Here is a 24,573-nt window from a genome sequence, read left to right on the forward strand (position 1 = left end):
TTGGCTCTTCTCTTTCCTTCGTACCAAATCCACTAGAAATCTCAGATAACACCATCTCCCAAATAAATTCCAACTATGACCATTTCTTTCTTCTCCATTGCTACATCCCTAAACCAACTAGATCATTCCAATAACCTCCTATCTGAGCCCTCTGATTCCACTCTTGCAACTATCCTTCCTCTTTTCCCCATCAACTTTCTTCTCCACATGCAGAGCAAATTTTAAACATGCACACAGACACACATACCTGACCATATCACTCTCCTGGTTCAAAAGCTTCCAGTGCAATTGGGATAAAATCCAACTCTGTAACTCTGGCCTACGATATGAACCCAATAACTCTCCGACCACATCTCCAGATATTCCCTTACCTCATTCAGCCCAAACATAGAGGCCTTTTCTTTGGTTCCTCCAACTGCCAAGCTCATTCCATCTCAGAGGTTTCATGGGTGCTATTTTTCCTGCATGGAGCACCTTTTGCTCTGGAATTTTACACAGTTTTTTCTCTTTCATTTAGCCCAACTGCTATCTCCCAAAACAGGTCTTCTTTGACCTCCATAGCTAAAATAATAGTCACTACACCTGACACTCTCCATCTCTTACTTCTTTTATGGAACTTAAAATTTTGGGACATTATCATATATGCCCAAGCATACGGAAAGATTTTTTTTTTCTCAAAAATCATTGCTGAAAAAAACCAAAACTCTTTCTAAGTTTCTTATAAAGTCTATCATAGAACTTCATCTTAACTTTTATTTTTTTTTAAAAATATGCAATTCAATTCTGGCTCCAGGTGCTTCTAAAAATCACCTGAGAGAATTAGTTTTAAAAAGAGAACATAACAGTATTTTATAAATATTTTGTATATTTTTTCCTGTGGTATAATTTCATGATGGAATTGTTCAGGCATCATCATAATTATGTTGTAGAGACCAAAAATATATCCCTAGAAGACAAGTTATTTGAAAGTCCTAATGTTAAAATATGATGTCATATGCATTCATGTATCATATGTCATATGCAAATCTACATATGCAGATGTCATGCTCAGTAACTTAGAAAGAAATGAAGGTGAGGCTATGTGAAAAACCGTGTGAGATGCCTGGAAAAGTGGCTCTTGTGATGTCAAAAACAATGATGCAATGATGCATGTAAGAAGTTTGTATACAATGCTTTCAAGAAATACAAGTGGAAAATAGTAACACTGTTACATTACATATTATATATATGTACATACACAAAACTGGGTTAATAAACACATTAAGTGAACACTTGCCTATCTTATTCACATTTGTAATTATATGTTCAAGTGAATCAAAAGAAACTTTGGGAATCTTTGCACTAAAAATCTGGGCCATAACCTATTACTTGAGTTTTTCTTATAATCAGATTTGTACAGCAAATTATTTAGTTGTTTACTTTTTTACTATCCCTGTCTGCTTAATATTGTCTCTGATCTATGAGGCAGAAACTCTGTCTCATTCACCACTGTTTCCCCGGCTCCTAGGTCAGTGGCTGACACACATGAGCCTCTGAGAAATATTTATTGAAGGAAGAAATCCAGGTAAAAAACAAGCTTCTGATTATTTTTTTATAATTATTATATAAGTGAAAACAGGAATAACCAAACGACACGTATCCATTGCACAGATCCAGGATTTAAGAAAAAACGTTTTTACACTTGATCTTAGCCAAAAGGCCGAGAAGCGATAAGAAAAAACGTTTTTAAGAAAGAATTTAACAACTTCAGAGATATATATATTGTGCTTAAAACATTCTAGAAGCTACTCTTAATAGTTCCTCATACCACATTTACCATCCTTACAGCTCTGGTGAAAGCAAGATAAACTATTGAAAAAAAAAACATTTTGTGAGCAATTTTTAACCTGCTTGTGTGACTGATGTTTAGATCTATTATCTCTTTTATACACAACTTACCAACATTTATGGGCTGAACTGACATCATAGGTGACTGAAAAATTACTCTACCAGACGTGATTTTGAAATACATAAAAAGAGTGTGGTTGAGTTTGGCTGTGGGCACAGGCACATGGCATTCACAGCTGTCACGAACACTGCAGTTACACTGAAGAGTCAGAAAACTGCCCTTTTGGGGGACCGGAAGTGACTCTTCTAACACTTCAGGCCTATGTGAAAAAAGAAGAGATAAATATTAGTGTAGATGTGGCATGTACTGGATTTACTAAAAATGTATGACAAAAACATCTGCGCCTCCAGCTTAAAAGGCATCTAGGGAAAAACAAAGGATGCATTATATCAGAGATACAAACATAAGAGTTAAAGCAGGTTAGCCATTAGAAAGAATATCAGCACAGGGGCACTTGGCTGGCTCCATCGGTAGGGCATGTGACTCTGGATCTTGGAATTGTAAGTTCGCACCCCATGTTGGGTATAGAGATGACTTAAAAATAATAAAAAATCTTAAAAGAAATAATACCAGCAACAAGGTACTGAAGCAATAGTGAAGTACCAAAAAGGAAAGAGAAACTGTGATCCTAAAACTCTATATCCAGAGAAAATATCTTTCAAAATAAACATGAAATAAAGGTTTTTTTCAAGCATACCAAAACTGAAAGAATTCGTCACCCATCAGGTGTGTATTATAAAAGCTGCCAAAGAAAATCTATCAGGCAAAAGAAAATGATAACAGATGGAAGACAGGTTTCACACAAAGAAATGAAAATAACTTTAAAAGGGTATTTACTTGGGAATGCAAGCTGGTGCAGCTGCTCTGGAAAACAGTAGAGAGGTTCCTCAAAAAACTAAAAATAGAACTACCCTATGTCCCAGCAATTGCACTACTAGGCATTTATCCATGGGATACAGGAGTGCTGTTTCGAAGGGACACATGCACCCCCATGTTTATAGCAGCACTATCAACAATAGCCAAAGTACGGAAAGAGCCCAAATGTCCATCAATGGATGAATGGATAAAGAAGATGTGGTATATACATACAATGGAGTATTACTCGGCAATCAAAAAGAATGAAATCTTGCCATTTGCAACTACATGGATCGAACTAGAGGGTATTATGCTAAGCGAAATTAGTAAGAGAAAGACAAGTATCATATGACTTCACTCATATGAATACTTTTAGAGACAAAACAGATGAACATAAGGGAAGGGAAACAAAAAGAATATGAAAACAGGGAGGGGGACAAAGCATAAGAGACTCATGAATATGGAGAACAAACAGGGTTACTGGAGGGATTGTGGGAGGGGGGGTGAGCTAAATGGGTAAGGGGCACTAAGGTAATCTACTCCTGAAATCATTGTTGCACTATATGCTAACTAATTTGGATGTAAATTTAAAAAAATTAAAATCAAAATTAAAAAAAAATAAATAATAAATATGGAGAACTGAGGGTTACTGGAGGGGTTGTCGGAGGGGGGATGGGCTAAATGGGTAAGGGGCACTAAGGAATCTACTCCTTAAATCATTGTTTCACTATATGCTAACTAATTTGGATGTAAATTTAAAAAAATAAAAAAATAAAATTAAAAAAATAATGTGGAGAAAGTTAAAATAGGATTTTTGAAAAGCCTATACACATTTATTTTTGTTCTGTACTGAAAATAAAGACAAGGAGAATCCTTTCCAGATCAAGTAATGAAAATTCTCTAGTTTTTAGAGCCTCTACTCCTTTACCATAGTTTTCTAAAAAATGTAATACCTATTTTAGGATCAATACTTTGTCTAAATTAATGTAAGGAGGATTCTGTGGGATGAAGTTTAGAATTAGCAAAAATAAGAAGGGTTTATATTTTTCCAAGAAAATAGAAAAAAAATCACTGGAAAACAGATTCTTGAATTTTTTCAGTTATTCTAAAATGTCTTGTCTGTGGAAACTATCCAGTTTTCAAAACAACATTATCCTCAGATCTTTGTAACTAGAGCATATTTATTAGATCATGATTTTTTAAAAAAGGGTATTTACTGACTGCTTAAAGCAAAAATAATAACCATGTAGTGTAAGGTTTATGACAGATAGAAGTAAAACATATGACATTGGCTCCAAGCTTGGGAGTGCGGGACATAATGTAAGTATGCAGTTGTAATGTTCTCATGTAAGTATAATATTCCTCGGAGGTACATAAGTTAGACTGTGATGAGTTAAAAACCTGTATTACAAATCCTAAAGCAACCACTAAAATAACAAAACATGAAGTTATAGCTTTGGAATCACAATGGTCAAGTCAATAGAGTATTAGTATAGAGAAAAATAGATGAATGGAACAGAATAGAGACGAAGACCTATATGGACAACCAGCTTTCTAGAGAGGTACAAAAGCAGGTCTGTGGAGAAGGGTGGTGAGCAATGGGACATCTATACGCAAAACAGATTTCAATCCCTACTCACACCAGATTCAAAAATTAATTCAAAATGGGTCATCAATTCAAATATAAAATCTAAAGCTATAAAACGTCTAGAAGAGAACACGGGAAAAAAAATTTGTGACCTTGGGTAAGGTAACATGTCCTTAGATGCAACACCAAAAGCATGATCCATAAAAGAACAAATTCAGATTGGACTCTTCTCAAGATTGAAAACTCCTCTGAAAGAAAGACACTATGAAACAACAAAAAGACAAGCCACAGACTGAGAGAATACATTTCCCAATCATCTATCTAATAAAGCACTTGTCTCCAAAAGATATAAAGATCTCTCAAAACTCAATAATAATAGGGGCTCCTGGGTGGCTCAGTTGGTTAAGCATCAAACTCTTGGTGTCTGTTCAGGTTATGATCTCACGGTTCGTGGGTTCAAGCCCCATGATGGGCTCCACCTGCTGGGGATTCTCTCTCTCTCTCTCTCTCTCTCCCTCTCTCTCTCTCTCTCTCCTTCTCTGCTCCTCCCCTGCTCTCACTCTCTGTGCGTCTCTCTGAAAATAAATAAATTTTAAAAAGGTTAAAAAAAACCTTGCAAATGGGGAGAGAGTATTAATATTTAGACATGATCACTGCCTTCAGAAATCTTGCAGCCCTTTTGGAGGGAAAAACTGTAAGTGATAAATATACAAATTCAGTGCAGGGAAAGCAATGCTTTAGAAACTCTGCTAACTAGCACATACCTGAAAATTCAGATATAAACACAACATGAAAGAAATGGGCCTGAATCGTTCATACATATACCCCTAGTATTAAATGTTGTGAATTATGATAGATTTTCATGTTTCCTGAGGTAGACTTTAGTATTACTTTAGACCTAAAAGAAATCAATCAAGAAACAACATTTCCAGGCCTTTTAAGGTGCAAATCAGTCTATTGGGCGCTGTGTAAGGGATAATCCTATTGTGGGAAGCACACTAAATTAAACTGAGACCTAAAATTAAGTCCTGTTTGCTTATGAGCCATAGTCAGAGAGTTCCTTTTGTGAGCTTTGGTTTCCACAATCAGTAAAACAGAGAAAAATGCCTGCACTACTCACCTTTACAAGGCTATTGTAAGTATTAAAGAGGATAACATAAAAGGATTTTTGAAAACTTTAAAGTGCTATATACTCATAAGATACCATTTTGGGGTTTTTTTTAATATGAAATTTACTGTCAAATTGGTTTCCATACAACACCCAGTGCTCATCCCAACAGGTGCCCTCCTCAATGCCCATCACCCACTTTCCCCTCCTTCCCACCCCCCATCAACCCTCAGTTTATTCTCAGTTTTTAAGAGACTCTTATTGTTTCCCTCCTTCCCTCTCTGTCCCCCGTGGTCTTCTGTCAAGTTTCCCAGGATCCAGATAAGAGTAAAAACATATGGTATCTGTCTTTCTCTGTATGACTAATTTCACTTAGCATAACACTCTCCAGTTCCATCTACGTTGCTACATAAGGCCATAATTTATTCTTTCTCACTGCCAAGTAGTATTCCATTGTATATATAAACCACATCTTCTTTCTCCATTCATCCACTGATGGACATTTAGGCTCTTTCCATTATTTGGCTATTGTTGCAGGTGCTACTATAAACATTGGGTTGCAAGTGCCCCTATGCATCAGTACTCCTGTATCCCTTGGGTAAATTCCTAGCAGTGCTATTGCTGGGTCATAGGGTAGATCTATTTTTAATTTTTTGAGAAACCTCTACACTGTTTTCTAGAGTGGCTGTACCAGTTTGCATTCCCACAAGCAGTACAAGAGGGTTCCCGTTTCTCCACATCCTCGCCAGCATCTATAGTCTCCTGAATTGTTCATTTTAGCCACTCTGACTGGCGTGAGGTGATATCTGAGTGTGGTTTTGATTTGTATTTCCCTGATGAGGAGTGACATTGAGCATCTTTTCATGTGCCTATTGGCCATCTGGATGTCTTCCTTAGAGAAGTGTCTATTCATGTCTTCTGCCCATTTCTTCACTGGATTATTTGTTTTTTGGGTGTGGAGTTTGGTGAGTTCTTTATAGATTTTGGATACTAGCCCTTTGTCCAAAATGTCATTTGCAAATATCTTTTCCCATTCCATCGGCTGCCTTTTAGTTTTGTTGATTGTTTCCTTTGCAGTGCAGAAGCTTTTTAATTCATGAGGTCCCAAAAGTTCATTTTTGCTTTTAATTCCCTTGCCTTTGGAGATGTGTCAAGTAAGAAATTGCTATGGCTGAGGTCATAGAGATTTTTTCCTGCTTTCTCCTCTAGGATTTTGATGGTTTCCTGCCTCACATTCAGGTCCTTTATCGATTTTGAATTTATTTTTGTGAATCGTGTAAGAGAGTGGTCTGGTTTCATTCTTCTGCATGTTGCTATCCAGTTCTCCCAGCACCATTGGTTAAAGAGACTGTCTTTTTCCATTGGATATTCTTTCCTGCTTTGTCAAAGATTAGTTGGCCATGCTGTTGTGGGTCCAATTCTGGAGTCTCTATTCTATTCCATCGGTCTATGTGTCTGTTTTTGTGCCAATACCATGCTGTCTTGATGACTACAGCTTTGTAGTAGAGGCTCAAGTCTGGGATTGTGATGCCTCCCGCTTTGGTTTTCTTCTTCAATATTACTTTGGCTATTCGGGGTCTTCTGTGGTTCCATACAAATTTTAGGATTGCTTGTTCTAGCTTCAAGAAGAATGCTGGTGCAATTTTGATTGGGATTGCATTGAATGTGTAGATAGCTTTGGGTAGTATTGACATTTTAACAATATTTGTTCTTCCAATTCATGAGCATGGAATGTTTTTCCATTTCTTTGTATCTTCTTCAATTTCTTCATAAGCTTTCTGTAGTTTTCAGCATACAGATCTTTTACATCTTTGGTTAGGCTTATTCCTAGGTATTTTATGCTTCTTAGTGCAATTGTGAATGGGATCAGTTTCTTTATTTTCTTTCTGTTGTTTCATTATTAGTGTATAAGAATGCAACTGATTTCTATACATTGATTTTGTATCCTGCAACTTTGCTGAATTCATGTATCAGTTCTAGCTGATTTTTGCTGGAGTCTATTGGGTTTTCCATGTAGAGGATCATGTCATCTGCAAAAGTGAAAGCTTGACTTCATCTTTGCCCATTTTGATTCCTTTCATTTCCTTTTGTTGTCTGATTGCTGATGCTAAAACTTCCAACACTATGTTAAACAACAGCTGTGAGAGTGGACATCCCTGTTGTGTTCCTGATCTCAGGGGGAAAGCTTTCAGTTTTTCCCCATTGAGGATGATGTTAGCTGTGGGCTTTTCATAAATGGCTTTTATGATCTTTAAGTATGTTCCCTCTATCCTGACTTTCTCAAGGGTTTTTATTAAGAAAGGATGCTGAATTTTGTCAAATGCTTTTTCTGCATCGATTGACAGGATCATATGGTTCTTATCTTTTCTTTTATTAACGTGATGTATCACATTGATTGATTTGCGAATGTTGAACCAGCCCTGCATCCCAGAAATGAATCCCACTTGATCATGGTGAATAATTCTTTTTATATGCTGTTGAATTCGATTTGCTAGTATCTTACTGAGAATTTTTGCCTCCATATTCATCAGGGACATTGGCTTGTAGTTCTCTTTTTTTGCTGGGTCTCTGGTTTGGGAATCAAAGTAATGCTGGCTTCATAGAATGAGTCTGGAAGTTTTCCTTCCCTTTCTATTTTTTGGAACAGTTTGAGAAAGATAGGTATTCTATGTCTCATAGAATTCCCCAGGGAAGCCATCTGGTCCTGGACTCTTATTTGTTGGGAGATTTTTGATAACTGATTCAACTTCTTCACTGGTTATGGGTCTGTTCAAATTTTCTATTTCTTCCTGTTTGAGTTTTGGAAGTGTGTGGGTGCTTAGGAATTTGTCCATTTCTTCCAGGTTGTCCAGTTCGTTGGCATATAATTTTTCATAGTATTTCCTGATAATTGCTTGTACTTCTGAGGGATTAGTTATAATAGTTCCATTTTCATTCATGATTTTATCTATTTGGGTCCTCTCCCCTTTCTTTTTGAGAAGCCTGGCTACAGGTTTATCAATTTTGTTTATTTTTTCAAAAAACCAACTCTTGGTTTCATTGACCTGCTCTACTGTTTTTTTTTTAGATTCTATATTGTTTATTTCTGCTCTGATCTTTATTATTTCTCTTCTTCTGCTGGGTTTGGGGTGTCTTTGCTGTTATGTTTCTATTTCTTTAGATGTGCTGTTAGATTTTGTATTTGGGATTTTTCTTGTTTCTTGAGATAGGCCTGGATTGCAATGTATTTTCCTCTCAGGACTGCCTTCACTGCATCCCAAAGCGTTTGGATTGCTGTATTTTCATTTTCATTTGTTTCCATATATTTTTTAATTTCTTCTCTAATTGCCTGGTTGACCCATTCATTCTTTAGTAGGGTGTTCTTTAACCTCCATGCTTTTGGAGGTTTTCCAGACTTTTTCCTGTGGTTGATTTCAAGCTTCATAGCATTGTGGTCTGAAAGTATGCATGGTATGATTTCAATTCTTGTATACTTATGAAGGGCTGTTTTGTGACCCAGAATGTGATCTATCTTGGAGAATGTTCCATGTGCACTCGAGAAGAAAGTATATTCTGTTGCTTTGGGATGCAGAGTTCTAAATATATCTGTCAAGTCCATCTGTTCCAACGTATCATTCAGAGCCCTCGTTTCTTTATTGACCATGTGTCTATATGATCTATCCATTTCTGTAAGTGGGGTGTTAAAGTCCCCTGCAATTACCGCATTCTTATCAATAAGGTTGCTTATGTTTGTAATTGTTTTAATAATTTGGGGGCTCCTGTATTCGGCGCATAGACATTTATAATTGTTAGCTCTTCCTGATGGATAGACCCTGTAATTATTATATAATGCCCTTCTTCATCTGTTGTTACAGCCTTTAACTTAAAGTCTAGTTTGTCTGATATAAGTATGACACTCCAGCTCTCTTTTGACTTCCAGTGGCATGATAAATAGTTCTCCATCCCCTCACTCTCAATCTGAAGGTGTCCTCAGGTCTAAAATGAGTCTCTTGTAGACAGCAAATAGATGGGTCTTGTTTTTTTCTCCATTCTGATACCCTATGTCTTTTGGTTGGCACATTTAGTCCATTTACGTTCAGTGTTATTATAGAAAGATATGAGTTTAGAGTCATTGTGATGTCTGTATGTTTCATGCTTATAGCAATGTCTCTGGTACTTTGTCTCACAGGATCCCCCTTAGGATCTCTTGTAGGGCTGGTTTAGTGGTGATGAATTCCTTCAGTTTTTGTTTGGGAAGACCTTTATCTCTCCTTCTATTCTAAATGACAGATTTGCTGTGTAAAGGATTCTTGGCTGCATATTTTTTCTGTTCATCACATTGAAGATTTCCTGCCATTCCTTTTTGGCCTGCCAAGTTTCAGTAGTGAGATCCATCACGAGTCTTATCGGTCTCCCTTTATATGTTACAGCACGTTTATCCCTAGCTGCTTTCAGAATTTTCTCTTTATCCTTGTATTTTGCCAGTTTCATTATGATATGTCGTGCAGAAGATTGATTCAAGTTACGTCTGAAGGGAGTTCTCTGTGCCTCTTGGATTTCAATGCCTTTTTCCTTCCCCAGATCAGGGAAGTTCTCAGCTATTATTTCTTTAAGTACACCTTCAACACCTTTCCTCTCTCTTCCTCCTCTGGAATACCAATTATGCATAGATTATTTCTCTTTAGTGCATCATTTAGTTCTCTAATTTTCCCCTCATACTCCTGGATTTTTTTATCTCTCTTTTTCTCAGCTTCCTCTTTTTCTCAGCTTCCTCTTTTTCCATAATTTTATCTTCTAGTTCACCTAGTCTCTCCTCTGCCTCTTCAATCTGAGCTGTGGTTGTCTCCATTTTATTTTGCAGCTCATTTATAGCATCTTTTAGCTCCTCCGGCTGTTCCTTAGTCCCTTGATCTCTGTAGCAATAGATTCTCTGCTGTCCTCTATACTGTTTTCAAGCCCAGCGATTAATTTTATGACTATTATTCTAAATTCACTTTCTGTTATATTGTTTAAATCCTTTTTGATCAGTTCGTTAGCTGTTGTTATTTCCTGGAGATTCTTTTGAGGGTAATTCTTCCATTTCGTCATTTTGGATAGTCCCTGGAGTGGTGCGGGACTGCGGGGCACTTCCCCTGTGCTGTCTTGAATAACTTGCGTTAGTGGGCAGGGCCACAGTCAGACCTGATGTCTGCCCCCAGCCCACTGCTGGGGCCACAGTCAGACTGGTGTGTACCTTCTCTTCCCCTCTCCTAGGGGCGGGATTCACTGTGGGGTGCCGTGGCCTGTCTGGGCTACTTGTACACTGCTAGGCTTGTGGTGCTGGGGATCTGGCGTATTAGCTGGGGTGGATCAGCAAGGAGGGGCAGGCTCAGCTCACTTTTCCTTCGGTGATCCGCTTCAGGAGGGGCTCTGCGGCACCGGGAGTGAGTCAGACCCTCCGCTGGAGGGATGGATCCACAGAAGCACAGCGTTGGGTGTTTGTGGGTGTTTGCGCGGTGCAAGCAAGTTCCCTGGCAGGAACTGGTTCCCTTTGGGATTTTGGCTGGGGAATGGGCGAGGGAGATGGTGCTAGCGAGTGCCTTTGTTCCCCACCAAGCTGAGCTCTGTCTTCCGGGGCTCAACAACTCTCCCTCCCGTTGTCCTCCAGCCCTCCCGATCTCCCAGCAGAGCTGTTAGCTTATAACCTTCCAGATGTTAAGTCCTGCTTGCTTCTGAACACACTCTGTCCGGCCCCTCCGCTTTTGCAAGCCAGACTCAGGGGCTCTGCTTGGCCGGCAGGCTGCCCCTCCGCCCCGGGTTCCTTCCCGCCAGTCCTTGGAGCGCGCACCGCCTCTCCACCCTTCCTACCCTCTTCTGTGGGCCTCTCGTCTATGCTTGGCTCCAGAGAATCTGTTCTGCTAGCCTTCTGGTGGTTTTCTGGGTTATTTAGGCAGGTATGGGTGGAATCTAAGTGATCAGCAGGACAATCACTTAGCATCCTCCTACGCCGCCATCTTCCTCCAGCACCTGCTCGCAACAAACTCATTATTTTTTTAAAAAAGCATTTCCATTCAGAAATTTCCCAAACTACCACAACAGATAACCCCATCATGAAACTCTAAAAATCAATCTAAAACTAATTCTCAAAGTGTTCTATACAGGGGTGAGAAAACTACAGCCCACAGGCCAAATAAACTTGTTTTTTGTACAGCTTGTGAACTAAGAATGGTTTCTTACATTTTCAGAAGGTAAAAAAAAAAAAAAAAAAAAGAGGAAGAATGTCCTGTGATACAAGGAAATTGCATAAAATTCAAATTTCAATGTCCATTAACATTCTCAAGTTTATTCATTTATATATTTACTTATGGCTACAAGGTTGTGACAGGGACAGTATGGACCACAAAGTCTAAAATATTTGCTATCTGGGGGTGCTTGGGTGGCTCAGTTGGTTAAGTGTCCAACTTCAGCTCAGGTCATGATCTCACGGTTTGTGAGTTCCAGCCCCACGTTGGGCTCTGTGCTGACAGCTCAGAGCCTGAAGTCTGTTTCAGATTCTGTGGCTCCCTCTCTCCCTGTCCTTCCCCAATTCATGCTCTGTCTGTCTCTGTCTCTCTCTCTCTCTCTCTCAAAAATAAATAAATATTTAAAAAAATTTGTTTTTAAATATTTGCTATCTGGCCCTTAAAGAAAACATTTTTCAATCCCAGCTATTGGCCAAAAACATTTTGTACTCCTTACTGCTGGGTACTTGAAAGGCAAAGGACACAAAAATAAAGAATCCACATTAAATATATCATCAAATTTCATTATATAGCATATTTACAATTGACATAAAAACAGCTAGAGGATCATGATCTAATTCAACTTTTCAAAGAAAAAGTAAGAAACTGAATAAGAAACTGAGGCTTGGAGACCATACAGACCTGAAACTCATTTGAAGCCTATGCTTACATGCTCACTGCTCACTTCATTATGCCCAACATATCTTATTATCACAGGAGACATTTCACTGCTACTGTTGCCATTTTATTTAGGGGATTCATAGAGACATCGGTAGCCACAACTAAAAACTTATTATAATCTGAATCGTCTCAATATTTCTATAGATCAGAACTTTAAAGAATTAGAGAATTATTTCAAATTACTTTTTCCATGAGGAAAACATTAGATATTTCTCATATGTGTGAGAGCATAAGCTTTTCAAAGTTTGTGTGAAACCTGGAATACATGAGCCTTGTTATTGTCAAAGCCTTTGTTATTTGTCAAAGTCAGCATAAGAACTTCTTTTACCTTCCAAAAGAAGTTTGAAGTTATTTGTGAACATCAAACAACACTCTAAATTTTGATCATTTTAATGTATAAGGATTAAAATGATGATCAAATTTTTAAAGTAAGAAAGCGATACTTTGGCTTAAAATAACCAAAACTTAATAATTTCTGAACTCCTTGAAAACTTTTTATGCAGCAAAATATCTTATATCTTGCCAGTACACACATAAATTCAGTGCCACTATTTATTTAATCTCTATATGGGAGTAAACTTTACTTAGAAGTGAAAATAGTAAAGAAAAATTTTTTTTCTCAAATTTTACATTTGGCTAATTTGCAAATTTCATCACTTGGGCAATTTTTCTACTCAGAAGTTAGATATACAAATATTTATTACTGAAATTTCATTTCTGGTAGCCACGGTGGTTTACAGAGAACACATTCTGTCCTCTGACCTTCTGTCAAATTATTCATTCCCAGAATTACTTTTCCATGAATTTATTAAAACTTCTCTAAGCAATGATCTCCACTAAGTTACTACAGAAATAGCATCAAATGGTGCCATCCAAGTTCCTGACTGTGACATAAACTGAGAGCAAACTACAGTAGACAAACCAATACATAGGAATTGTTTAAAACAGTATTACTTTTATATATCATTTGAACAGGTCACTTTAAATCTATACAACTTTTACCAAATCTATACAAATGTTACCCAAAAAATCTACTTTGCCAATCCCCAAAATTTCAAAGACCAGGTTAGTGTTCCAGACTGGTCTTGTCATCATAATCACCTGGACACTTGTTAACACTACATTCCTAGACCCTCCATGAAGAATTCAGTAGGTCTGGTGCTAAAGAATCTGTTTTCAAGAAGTCATAGATCAGTGGTTCTCAAAGTTTAGTCCCAAACCAGTAGCATCAGTATCACCTGGAACTTGACAGAAATGCAAATAACTGGTTCCACTTTATATCTTGTGAATCAGCTCCAAGTGAGATTAACAGCCTAGATAAATCTCATCAAGGAGACAAGTTTAAGAAGCATTTTGTAAAACATGAAGTATTCTTCAAATGTAAGATAGTGCCAAACAAATGGAAAATCAACAAGGATAAAAGAGACGAAGAAAAAAGAAAAAGAAAAAGAAAAAGAAGACTGAAAACAAAAACAAATGAACCTTAATGTATATCAAATTAACAATACAACCATGTGGGTAGAGGGGGAGGGATATCCTAATTAACTTTGGAACACAGTATTTTGACCTTGTAACCCTTCGCCTTAGCACAGGCAAAATGAGTGTAAACAAATACTAGCAACTCTAGTTAGCATGCTTGTTTTTCACAGTGGTATAGGTTACCAATTCCAAAACTACTTTACATGTATTCCACGACTGAGCAAATGGGTTATATATTGTGGGAAATGGAAGCCAGGTTTCTTACTGGTGGAAGAAAGAGAAGAAAGAAGGGCAAGGAAGGGAGAGGGAAGGGGAGAGAAGGAGTGAAGAAAGGAAAAAAGGAAAAGGGAAGACTAGAATGTATCATATGGTTTGGGGCTAAAATGGGAGATATTAGGGGCACCTGGATGGCTCAGTCAGTTAAGCGTCCAACTCTTAGTTTTGGCTCAGGTCATGATCTCAAGGTTCATGAGTTCAAGCCCCACATCCGGCTCTACGCTGAAGGTGAAAAGTCTGCTTGAGATTCTCTCTCTCTCCCTCTCTCTCTCCCCCTACCCCTGCTGATACACTCCCACTCTCTAAATAAATAAATAAACAAACTTTAAAAAGTAATAAAATGGGAAATGTTAGTATGAATACCTACTCTTAATATATGTATATACAGATACAGAAATATAGATTTGTGTATATTATATATAAACCTTGCATATATTGTGTACATACATACATGTATCCAGTACATACATACACGTATCTGAGAAGGCCCAGATGTTTCAACAATGCCACTCAAGTAACAATGAGCATCTAGCTCCCAGATACTGCTTTGTAAATACCATTCTCCAATAAAAAGGAAGCAGGGCTCCTTGGAGAAATGGCTGACTCCAGTGTTACGGCAAGGAAAGTATAAAATCAACCTGAAACATCCTGTAGCACTAAAGAGTAAGGAAGTCCTTCAAAAAAAAAAAAAAAAAAAAGGTGGGACAGATCAAAATGACACAGGAGCCAGCTTCAATAAGTTCCCAGTGGTCAAATATGGGGCAATTTGACCAATAATATAAAAAATGAAAATAACTGAATATAGCTTATAAAATAAAATGAGAATCCATGAGGGGTGCTGGGATGGTTCAATAGGCTGAGCATCTAACTTTTGATTTTCACTCAGGTCATGATCTCATAGTCATGAGTTCAAGTCCTATGTTGGGCTCTGCACTGACAGGGCAGAACCTGCTTGGGATTCTCTCCCTCTCTCTCTGCCCCACCCCACTCATGCTTCTCTCTCTCTCTCTCTCTCTCTCTCTCTCTCTCTCTCTCTCAGAATATATACTAAACTTTTTTAAAAATGTGGGAGTGGCTTTAGAATCAGGTGATGCACAGGGGTTAGAAAAATTTGGAGATGTGTGATAAAGAAAGCCTAAATTGTCTTGAATAGACTGTGAGTGGAAATGCGGAGTTTGATGACAGTTCCAGTGAGGGCACAAGAGGAAGTGTGTAGCAGACTGGAAACTGGAGGAAAGAGAATGTAATGTAAAGGCAGACAGCTAAGTCACACATCCACAGTTACATGGGAAGCACAGTCTACCTACTGAACTGGGTGATCTGCTGCAGGAAATTTCCAAGCAGGTGTTGAAGGTGCCTCTTGGTTTCCTCTTGCCACAAGAGGAGAGGTACACATTGAGTAAAGGGTGGTTAAATAAAAGAAACCAAGACTTGAGAGCTATGAGATGCCTGGCCTCTCCAGAGGGTAAAGATGTTAACACTAGGAAATGGCTTCTAAGCAAAGACCAGGGCTTAGAGATCTGTGGGCTTTTGTCTAATGGGGTGAACCCCAGTGAGAGCCACAGAAGGCTGTATGGTCTTGTGAGAGAACACAGTAGCAGACACACTGCTAGCTTAGACTGAAAGGATACAAAATGAAATGGACCCATTGGACGTCCAAACTTGTGCTGACAGGAAGCATATGAGAAAACTCCCTGGCTGCAGAGATATGCAGCCTTTCATGAAAAACAACCTCAGAGGACAGAGCCAAGAAACATGGAGAATTAATTATTCCTGAGGTTGAGGTAATAGAGGGAATAAGCCTAAGGTGAGGAGGAGGGGGGATGGTCAAAGAGTGGGATCCTTGAAACTGAACTTATAGACAGAGCATGCTTACCAGTAATGACAAGGTCTACAGTAGGTCCACGAGAATGGGTGAACCAGGTCAGGTGAAAAAACAAGAATAGTGAAAGAAAAGCCTTTAAGAAATTGATGATCATCCATATAGAAGTGGAAATCACCAAGAATGGTGACAGGGTAACAGTAAAGAGACAAGGTAAACTAGGTATTAGCAGTTACAAAAGTCTAAACACCTTGGATGACCCTTACTTATTCTTCCAGTTCAATTTCTCACCATCCCCCAGCTTTACAACCCAACCACACTTAACTTTTCTTGTCCACAATGTCCAGATGTGACTGTGGGACTTTGCAAATGCTCTTCATTCTACCTGGTTCATTCTCTGCCCCCTTGTAACCCAGGCAGATAACTTCTAGTACCTGTATATGTTTTCACAAGTCCTTATGTTTATTACATCACAGCACTTTCAAATTATTATGTTCTCTGTCTTTACTGTTAGCTCCAGAAGGGTGAGGGCTGTGTCTGAGTTGTTCAACATGGTTCCTCATACTGAACTCAGTGGCTGGTGCACACAGTAGGATTTCTCTCCCAGGTCAAAGGTAAAGCGTTGAAAGAAGTAGCCTATTTCTATGGTATCTCTCCTTTGGATTCTTTGACAAACATTAATATCTGAGCTCAAACAATGCTTTCCCTTAAGGGACATATTTATAGGGCTTTAAATCCCTTATAAATGTTAGGTTTTGGTTCCTTTTAAAAACCATTCTTATTTACACATGGAAGCATTTGAAAGATTTCTCTCATGAACTCTAATGTCTGCAGAAGGGCATTTTGATTAAAAACTCTTCTTACAGTAACCACCTTTATGGGTTTTCTCTTCCATGGAAGTCTTATTCATTAAACTGACCATCTCTTCCTCATGATTTGAGGAGTCTTATTTAAATTATTTAGAGATACAGTGCTCAGAGATGCAGACAACACAGAATTTAAGGCAGAAACAGCATTGACAATTGGTAAAGTGGATATATTAACCCAATCATACAAAGGAGAAAACAATCAATATGGCAAAAAGGAGTAAGAAAAAAACCCACAATGTTCCTCCAACTGCATGCAATTATGACAAGTTTTCCTGTACTGATATTTTTAGAAAATTGAGTTCAAAATAAAAGCAGGTCAAAAGAATCTGCTAAATGCATCATGTAAGTTGAAAAATCTAGTTAATTTATCATAATTTTCTCATTTTCTGAGTCTGACCCAGAAAAACCATCATGTAATGAATAGACCAATGGTTACCTGGCTGACTGAAGTGAAGTGAAAATTCTCAACTGTAGCTAAGTTACTATGCAATTTTGTAATGTTCCAATATATTCATGTATATTTTTTTCTAAAAATGCAGACCTCAAGACTTAACTATAGTCTATACATAATAGTAAGATTTTGATAATAACAAAATGTAAATACTTGCACATGGTCACAGAGCTCTTAAACCAAGCATGCTGCCCTAGCTTGCTGACAATATCTGAAATTCTCTTGAATGGGCACCCAGTGAGTTTTTGATCACCATCCAAAATATTTAGGTCATCGTAGGAATGTGCTACATTGCAAAGTAATTCTTTTCTGTGAGCTAAAACCTATTTTGCTCAATAAAACAGGAAATTTTCTGTTCCAAACTTCAAATATATCTTTATCTATCACAGTGCTTCCTTTCTTTCCTCAGTACTCAAGGTTGAGGTGAGCTTCCTTCATTTTAAGACCAACCTTTCACCTGTGCTTTTTTCCTGGAACTTGTTTATTTAAATATTCATACTCTGTTATAGATCTTCAATAGTCCCCCTTCTACTATATCTTCAAACTTTCCCTCCCTGCTGGGTCATTATCTAGAAGCAAGCTCACTCTCTCCTGTCCTTTAAATGCCCACCCTTGGCTGTGCATTACCCATTATTCCTCTGTCCTTCCCACTTTACAACCTCCACTACTTTGGGGGACTTTAGAGGTTTATAGCTCAGTCATTTCTATTTTGCACATTTTTCTAGGTTTCCTGGCTGTCCAGAATTTTGTGCCGCTGAAACACTGGCAGCTAGGGCACCTTTTCACCAATCAGATAGTCCCCTTCAGGATCCTCGCCTTAATGTGAATTGCACAAAGAAGCAAAGGCTAGCAGGGCCTTCTACAGTCACCTAGAATTAGAATTCAGCTGCACAAGTTATCCCCACCTAAGGCTTCCACAACAATCTTATGTTCCCATGGCTTCATGTGCCTCCCAAACAGACAACAGTAACCACTAAAACTGAAGCCCTATACCTATCTGCCCCAACCACCAGCCTGTGATGCCTCAAAGGCAGAAATCATTACTATCTTTTTTTCTCAGCATCTTTAAGTTTCTTTCTTTTCAAATTATTTTTATTGGGGTAAAATATACATAAAATTTATCATTTTGAGTATACAGTTCAGTGACAGCAGTACATTTACACTGTTGAGTAATATAAATCCAATTCCAGAACTTTTCTCATCTTCCTCAACTGAAACTCTATACTTATTTAAAGAGGACCTCCCATTGCCCCTACCCCTAGTCCCTGGTAACTACTATTCTATTTGACTCATGTTTATATGGACAGTTTCTAGCATGTCGCCCCTCAGTGGTATGATCCCAATAACTGCAGAACTGAAGGAAATGAGTCTCTTTCTCCTTGAGCATCCCACAAAAGGACAAATTAGAAAAAAAATTTAAAGAGCTAAAATTTACAGAGGAATGATATGTATTAACACTGGAATTATTAGAACACTTGAATGATGTGTTAGCTAGAATTCTAAGTGTATGGCTATCTCAAACCACCATCTTGGCTCTCTAGCTAGCACAAATAAATATTGAGCACTTCTATTTTTAAGCGAATAAAATGATCAAATATGAAGGAAAAAATCTACCTGAAAAAGAAACGTGTAACAAGTTTTTCCCCTCCACTCAAATGTCTAAGACCCCTGAATTGAGTTCATACTTCTTTCAGAATATATTCCCATAGATACAAAAGGAAATGTAGGGATAGGAGAGTTTTCATAATCCACTTCTGTGTATGGAAGCTCTTGCATTTAAAAGAAATTATGTCCTAGAAATTTCCAAATTAATTTATTTGGTACTTACAGAACATATAAAAGATGGACCTTAAGGTCATAAGCCTTGAAAGGATTCTTAAATAGTGACTCCATATAGCAGATGAATAATTCCAAGTCCTCTTTCGTCCAGCACTGTATGTTCCAGTTTGCACCTGAATTAAAAATAAACTACATTAAATCTGAAAAACATTCTGAACAACTCAGTGAAAGAGAAGAACTAAATTAAATTTACCAGTGTTCTGATACAACTTCCACTGCCTATTCTGAGAGAAAAAGAACCGGCTCTAACCAGTGGTATGTATCTGCCCAAGTGATCTAGTCCCTTAGGACTTCAGTTTCCTTTCTGGTAAAGTAAGAGACTTAAATTCAATTACTGCTTCTCAAACTCTTCTTATTTTTTTAATCTTGAACTACTTAAGTAGGACAAAAGACCTCAAAAGTCACCTAGTTTAGTTCATGCTTGCTTTCTAAGAGAAAAGAAAATATTCAATATCAAGATACGAGCACATGTGGAGCAGTATTTATGTGTCTGCTTTAGCAATAAAAGCAAAGTGATTCACATGTGAACAGTGATTCATGTCTTAAATTCTTGTTATTGTAAATTACAGGCCCCAGATATAACTGATGCAGGCATACTTTCACTGTGCACTGAAAAACTCACCTGGCAATAAATTATTGGCGGGTTGTAATTTAAAAAGCAAGAATAGCAACAATCATAAATAATGGCTCACTTAGACAACACTAACGTATTCCCCAAACTTGAAGGATTTCTAGCTGGTAGGGATTTTACAACAGTGTTGAACCATTATGAAGTAAACAGCATGCGTGGCAGAATAATCAGCTGAAATCCTCGGTAACCACCACTTAACCTACCGATTTCAGTTACAAAAATTTAAAGTGAGAAGTGACTAGTTATGCAAGCTTTATTTATGTGTAAAACTGAAATCTACGGCATCATAGGGACACCTGGGTGGCTCAATCTGTTTGGCTCAGGTCACAATCTCACGGCTTGTGGGCTAGAGGCCCTTGTTGACAGCGAGAAGCCTACTTGGGATTCTCTCTCCCTCCCTCTCTCTCTCTCTCTACCCCTCCCTCCCTTGCTTCAACACACACCTGCACGTGCTCCCTCTCTCTCTCTCAAAAATAAATAAAATTAAAAAAAAATCTATAACATCATAATCATTTCTCTTCAAAAGTGAAGAAAGTACTAACATTTTTTTGATCATTTCAAAGCTCATCACAAAGACCCTGCCTTAATAAGTTCATGCTTGGTATATCCATTGAATTGCTGGAATGGCTAGTTAAGTTCCCCTACAAATTAAAAAAAAAATGCTTCAATTAAAATTAAGTGAATGTTATGTGGCGCCTGGCTGGTTCAGCCAATTAAGCATCTGACGTTGGCTCAGGTCATGATCTCACGGCTTGTGGGTTTGAGCCCTGCATTGGGCTCTGTGCTGACAGCTCAGAGTCTGGAGCCTGCTTCGGATTCTGTGTCTCCCCCTCTCTTCCCCTCCCCCACTCACATTCTGTCTCTCTCTCCATCAAAAATAAATGAACATTAAAAAAAGTTTGATATTAATAAAAAATTAAGTGAATTTTATTAATCAATGGTTATGGACTCCATTGGAGACACTGGGAGTTATTACTACTAACTTGTTTTAAAACTCTGATTTTATTGCATATTTATACTTTGTTCTTAAGCTGATTTCAATAAACCAGAGTGTTTCTTCGATCTAATCAGTGATGCTCAACCAGTGGCAATTTGGCCCTCAGGGGCATCTGGCAATGTTTGGAGACATGTTTTGATTGTCACAACTGGGCAAGGAGCTACTTGTATCTAGGTAGAAGCCAGGGATGTTGCTAAACATCCTACAATGCACAGAACAGCCCCCCCCCCATACCCAAGAATTGTCAGGCCCAAAATGTTAATAAGGTTGAGGTTGAGAAATTCTGATTAACCCTTAACAGAAGTGCTATATTTATGCTTGCCTTTACTTTCATACTGTAGGTCTCTTTGTATTACTGAGTCAATGGATGCTGTTCTGTTAGCTTTTCCAGAAGGCTTGGAAATAATTTTGTTGTTTAGATTTCCAGATGTAGAATTATTAATTATGCTAACTACATTCAGTGTACATTATACTTGAACAACAAAACCCCCTTGATTTAAAACATGGATTGGCTGCAGAGAGATTCTTTCCTTGAACAAATATTATTCATAAATGCTTTAAAATTTAACTACTTCTGATGTGCCTGGCTAGTTAAGCCTGTAGCACATGCAACACTTGATCTCGGGGTTGTGAGTTCAAGCCCCATGTTGGGTGTAGAGATTACTTTAAAAACTTTTTTTAATCTTAAAAAATTTTTTAACTAATTCAACAGTTGAATGTTTTGAATATTTAATATATTTAACAAAATAAGGGGTGATTTTTCTATTTTAAAGCAAATTTAGTGGTGCCTGGGTGGCTTGGTCAGTTGAGCATCCAACTCTTGGTTTTGGCTTAGGTCATGATCCCAGGGTCATGGGATTGCACCCACATTGGACCCTGGGCTGAGTATGGAGCCTGCTTAAGATTCTCTCTCCCTCTTTCTCTCTCTACCCCTTTCCTCTACACATGCTCTCTCTCTAAAATAAAAAATAATAATAATAAAATAAGGCAAACTTAGAAGATTACAAAAAACTGACTTACAGGTTATAGGTAAGAGTTCCCTCATTACATTTTTCTTTTATTTTTATAACATATGAAATAATTTGGGGCTCATTAGTTTGGTCACATAACGAATCATAATTTTATTACTAATATAAAATGATGATATGTGTTAAGAATCCCATCCATAAGACATCTATTTTATACAAGTTTCAGAAAACGAAAACATTTTGTTTAAAACAGTTAAAATAACATCTAATGCTCACAACATTAAAATACTTACCTATTTGTTGGAAAACTAAAGAATTCACTGTTGCAACAAATGCCTTCCCTTCCACGTCATCTGCATGTACAGAACAGTTTTTATCTTCCTCGCTCCAAAGGCAACAGTGAAAAGTTGTTTTGGAAGATAAATTAGAAAAGTAGGTACTACTTGAATTAAATTTAGCTTCAACAACTGCCTCATAATGTTCATTCACATTTGAAGTGTTCTTTGAGATTCCAGTAGGCAAGAGAAAGTCATAGGTTGTATTTGGTGGCATGCACGACAACTTAAATCTCCAGGGAGTAATTGGGTATGCCAAGTTAAATGCAGTTATCAAATAAATAAATTCTGTCAGGGTATTAAAAAAGACACATAGAAAAATAATTAATCACTTTGACTAAGACATAAATAGGAAGTATCTAAGATTAAACCATGTAGTGCTCAGTAGTATTTAACTTAGTGCCCAATCCATGCCTAATGCACAGCTCTGGGTTTCCATTACACAATGTATTATACATTAGTTCATAGAGATAACTTCACTCTTAGCACCTCTTTTTGGAAATTCATGCTTCATTTTCCTCATGAATCTAGCATTCTATATTTATATTTTAATTAAAAAACTATAGCTCAATATTTCAATTACCTTTTCTAAAAAAATATTCTAATGAACTTCCAGTATAAGAGAGAAATATCTGAATATGCAATTATATAAACAAGTATTAAAGTTCTGTTTTAATATTTTTTTATTTTTTTTAATGTGTATTCATCCATTTTTGAGAGAGACAGAGAGCATGAACGGGGGGAGGGACAGAGAGAGGGAGACACAGAATCTGAAGCAAGCTCCAGGCTCTGAGCTGTCAGCACAGAGCCCGACGCGGGGCTTGAACTCGCGAATCACAAGATCATGACCTGAGCTGAAATCAGACATTTAATGGACTGAACCACCTAGGCACCCGTTTTAATATTTCTTAAAGAGAATAATACCAAAATGTTAGCACTATGAGTGCTTTTCAAAGAGTTTGCTTTCAACATCAGGACAGCTGGATGATCTCTTCTGCCCATGATCCTCAAATATATGACATCATCGAAGGCATGTCCTTAATGCACTCTCCAAGAATCAATGTACAAAGACAGAAAAATTCCATTGCTGATTAAAGACAATTCTCACCTTTTTAGACATAAAAAAAATTAAGAATAACCATATAATCCCATACTCAAAAACTCTCAAAAGTGGTACTTATTTTTTAGGAATTGTCTGAAAATATAATAATAAATTCTCAATAATTCTTTCTTTTACAAGCTACTCAAATAATACAACAGCTGTGTTGCCTCATATACAAACTAATGCAGAATGAGAATTCTGAGAATTTAGCATGGATTTGAATGGAATGAGAATTTTGAAGAATTAGGGTAAATGTAAAAATGTAAGACAATAGCAATTTTTAAAAAACAAATTCACAAAAACGATGTTTTAAACTATAAAAGTAAAACATGTAAAAATATTTAAGCAATATGTAGGTAACAACTGTTAAAGTTTGGTTTCTAAACTTTTCCATAAAAATAAATTAACATAAAAATGTATCAGATGTAGGGGCACCTGGGTGGCTCCTCAGTTAAGCATCCAACTCTTGATTTCAGCTCAGGTCACAATCTCATGAGATCCAGCCCCACTGCTCAAGATTCTCATTCTCTCTCTCTCTCTCTCTCTCTCTCTCTCTCTTCCTCTGCTCCTCCTCCACACTCATACACTCATTCTCTCTCTCTCTCTCAAAATAAAAAAAATTTTAAATGTATCAGATGCAAAAAAAAGATAAAATAAGAATATATCAGATGCCTAAATTAAGCCAAATATGACTGTGACCCCCTCATTACAATTGTGTTCCTTTGGACTTCAATCTTTCTAATATATGTTTCTGAAATCAGAACATGTTAATAAAAAATAAAATAGGTTATTTCTTTGGTTTTACAAAACCATGAATATTTGTTGGTATTAATTAAAAGCATTATTTTCTAGCTGCATATGGAAGATTCAGTTGGCTGAACTGAAATGAGCCTAAAATCCTCAAAGAAGTCTTTGAAATTTAAAATGTAATAATGAATGTCATAGACATAATGACTGTTGAATCAGCTTAATTAAAAGATGGTTCTATTTTTGCATGCTTGTTTTGCAAATAATATTTCTTTCCCTCCAGATGAACCCTAAACAACAGAAACCAGAATTTATTTCTGAAGGCATATGTTATCATGGTAACAACGTCCCAAGAACTCTTCTGATTCACAAGACTTCATCAAACAACAAACCTTTTGGAAAGCCAATGTGAAACACGTTGAGTGGAACCTAATAAAAGCTAGAGAATATAAGAGAGAATGAGTATGTTGCTACTTTTAGATAGTCCCTTGTGGCATAGTTGTTTTGTTTTGTTTTGTTTTGAAATCTGTCAACAGTGGGGTTATCCTGGGTATTTGCTGTAAATATACAGATGGAGACAATGAGAAAGAACAGTATGCACAACAAGGAAAACTAGTAGAGAAGCTCATAAGAGTGCCTTCAGTTTGGATTAGCCAAGGAGATGCTCAGAACTCACTGACACATAGCTGGACAGCTTG

General features: G+C 37.3%; 1 protein-coding gene across 4 annotated transcripts in view; it reads right to left on the reverse strand.

The window, feature by feature from the left end:
* LEPR (leptin receptor) overlaps nt 1–24,573 on the reverse strand; it is an 85,758-nt gene that overhangs the window by 42,728 nt on the left and 18,457 nt on the right. For all 4 annotated transcript variants that reach the window (XM_047873633.1, XM_047873630.1, XM_047873632.1 and 1 more), the window contains 3 exons: nt 21,985–22,314; nt 19,085–19,208; nt 1,939–2,147 (listed from right to left, as the gene is read on the reverse strand). In XM_047873633.1, the coding sequence (XP_047729589.1) occupies nt 1,939–2,147; nt 19,085–19,208; nt 21,985–22,314 (663 nt within the window). The remainder of the gene's footprint in view (nt 1–1,938; nt 2,148–19,084; nt 19,209–21,984; nt 22,315–24,573) is intronic.

The sequence above is a fragment of the Prionailurus viverrinus genome, chromosome C1 (assembly GCF_022837055.1).
Source record: "Prionailurus viverrinus isolate Anna chromosome C1, UM_Priviv_1.0, whole genome shotgun sequence".
NCBI classification, from domain to species: Eukaryota; Metazoa; Chordata; class Mammalia; order Carnivora; family Felidae; genus Prionailurus; species Prionailurus viverrinus.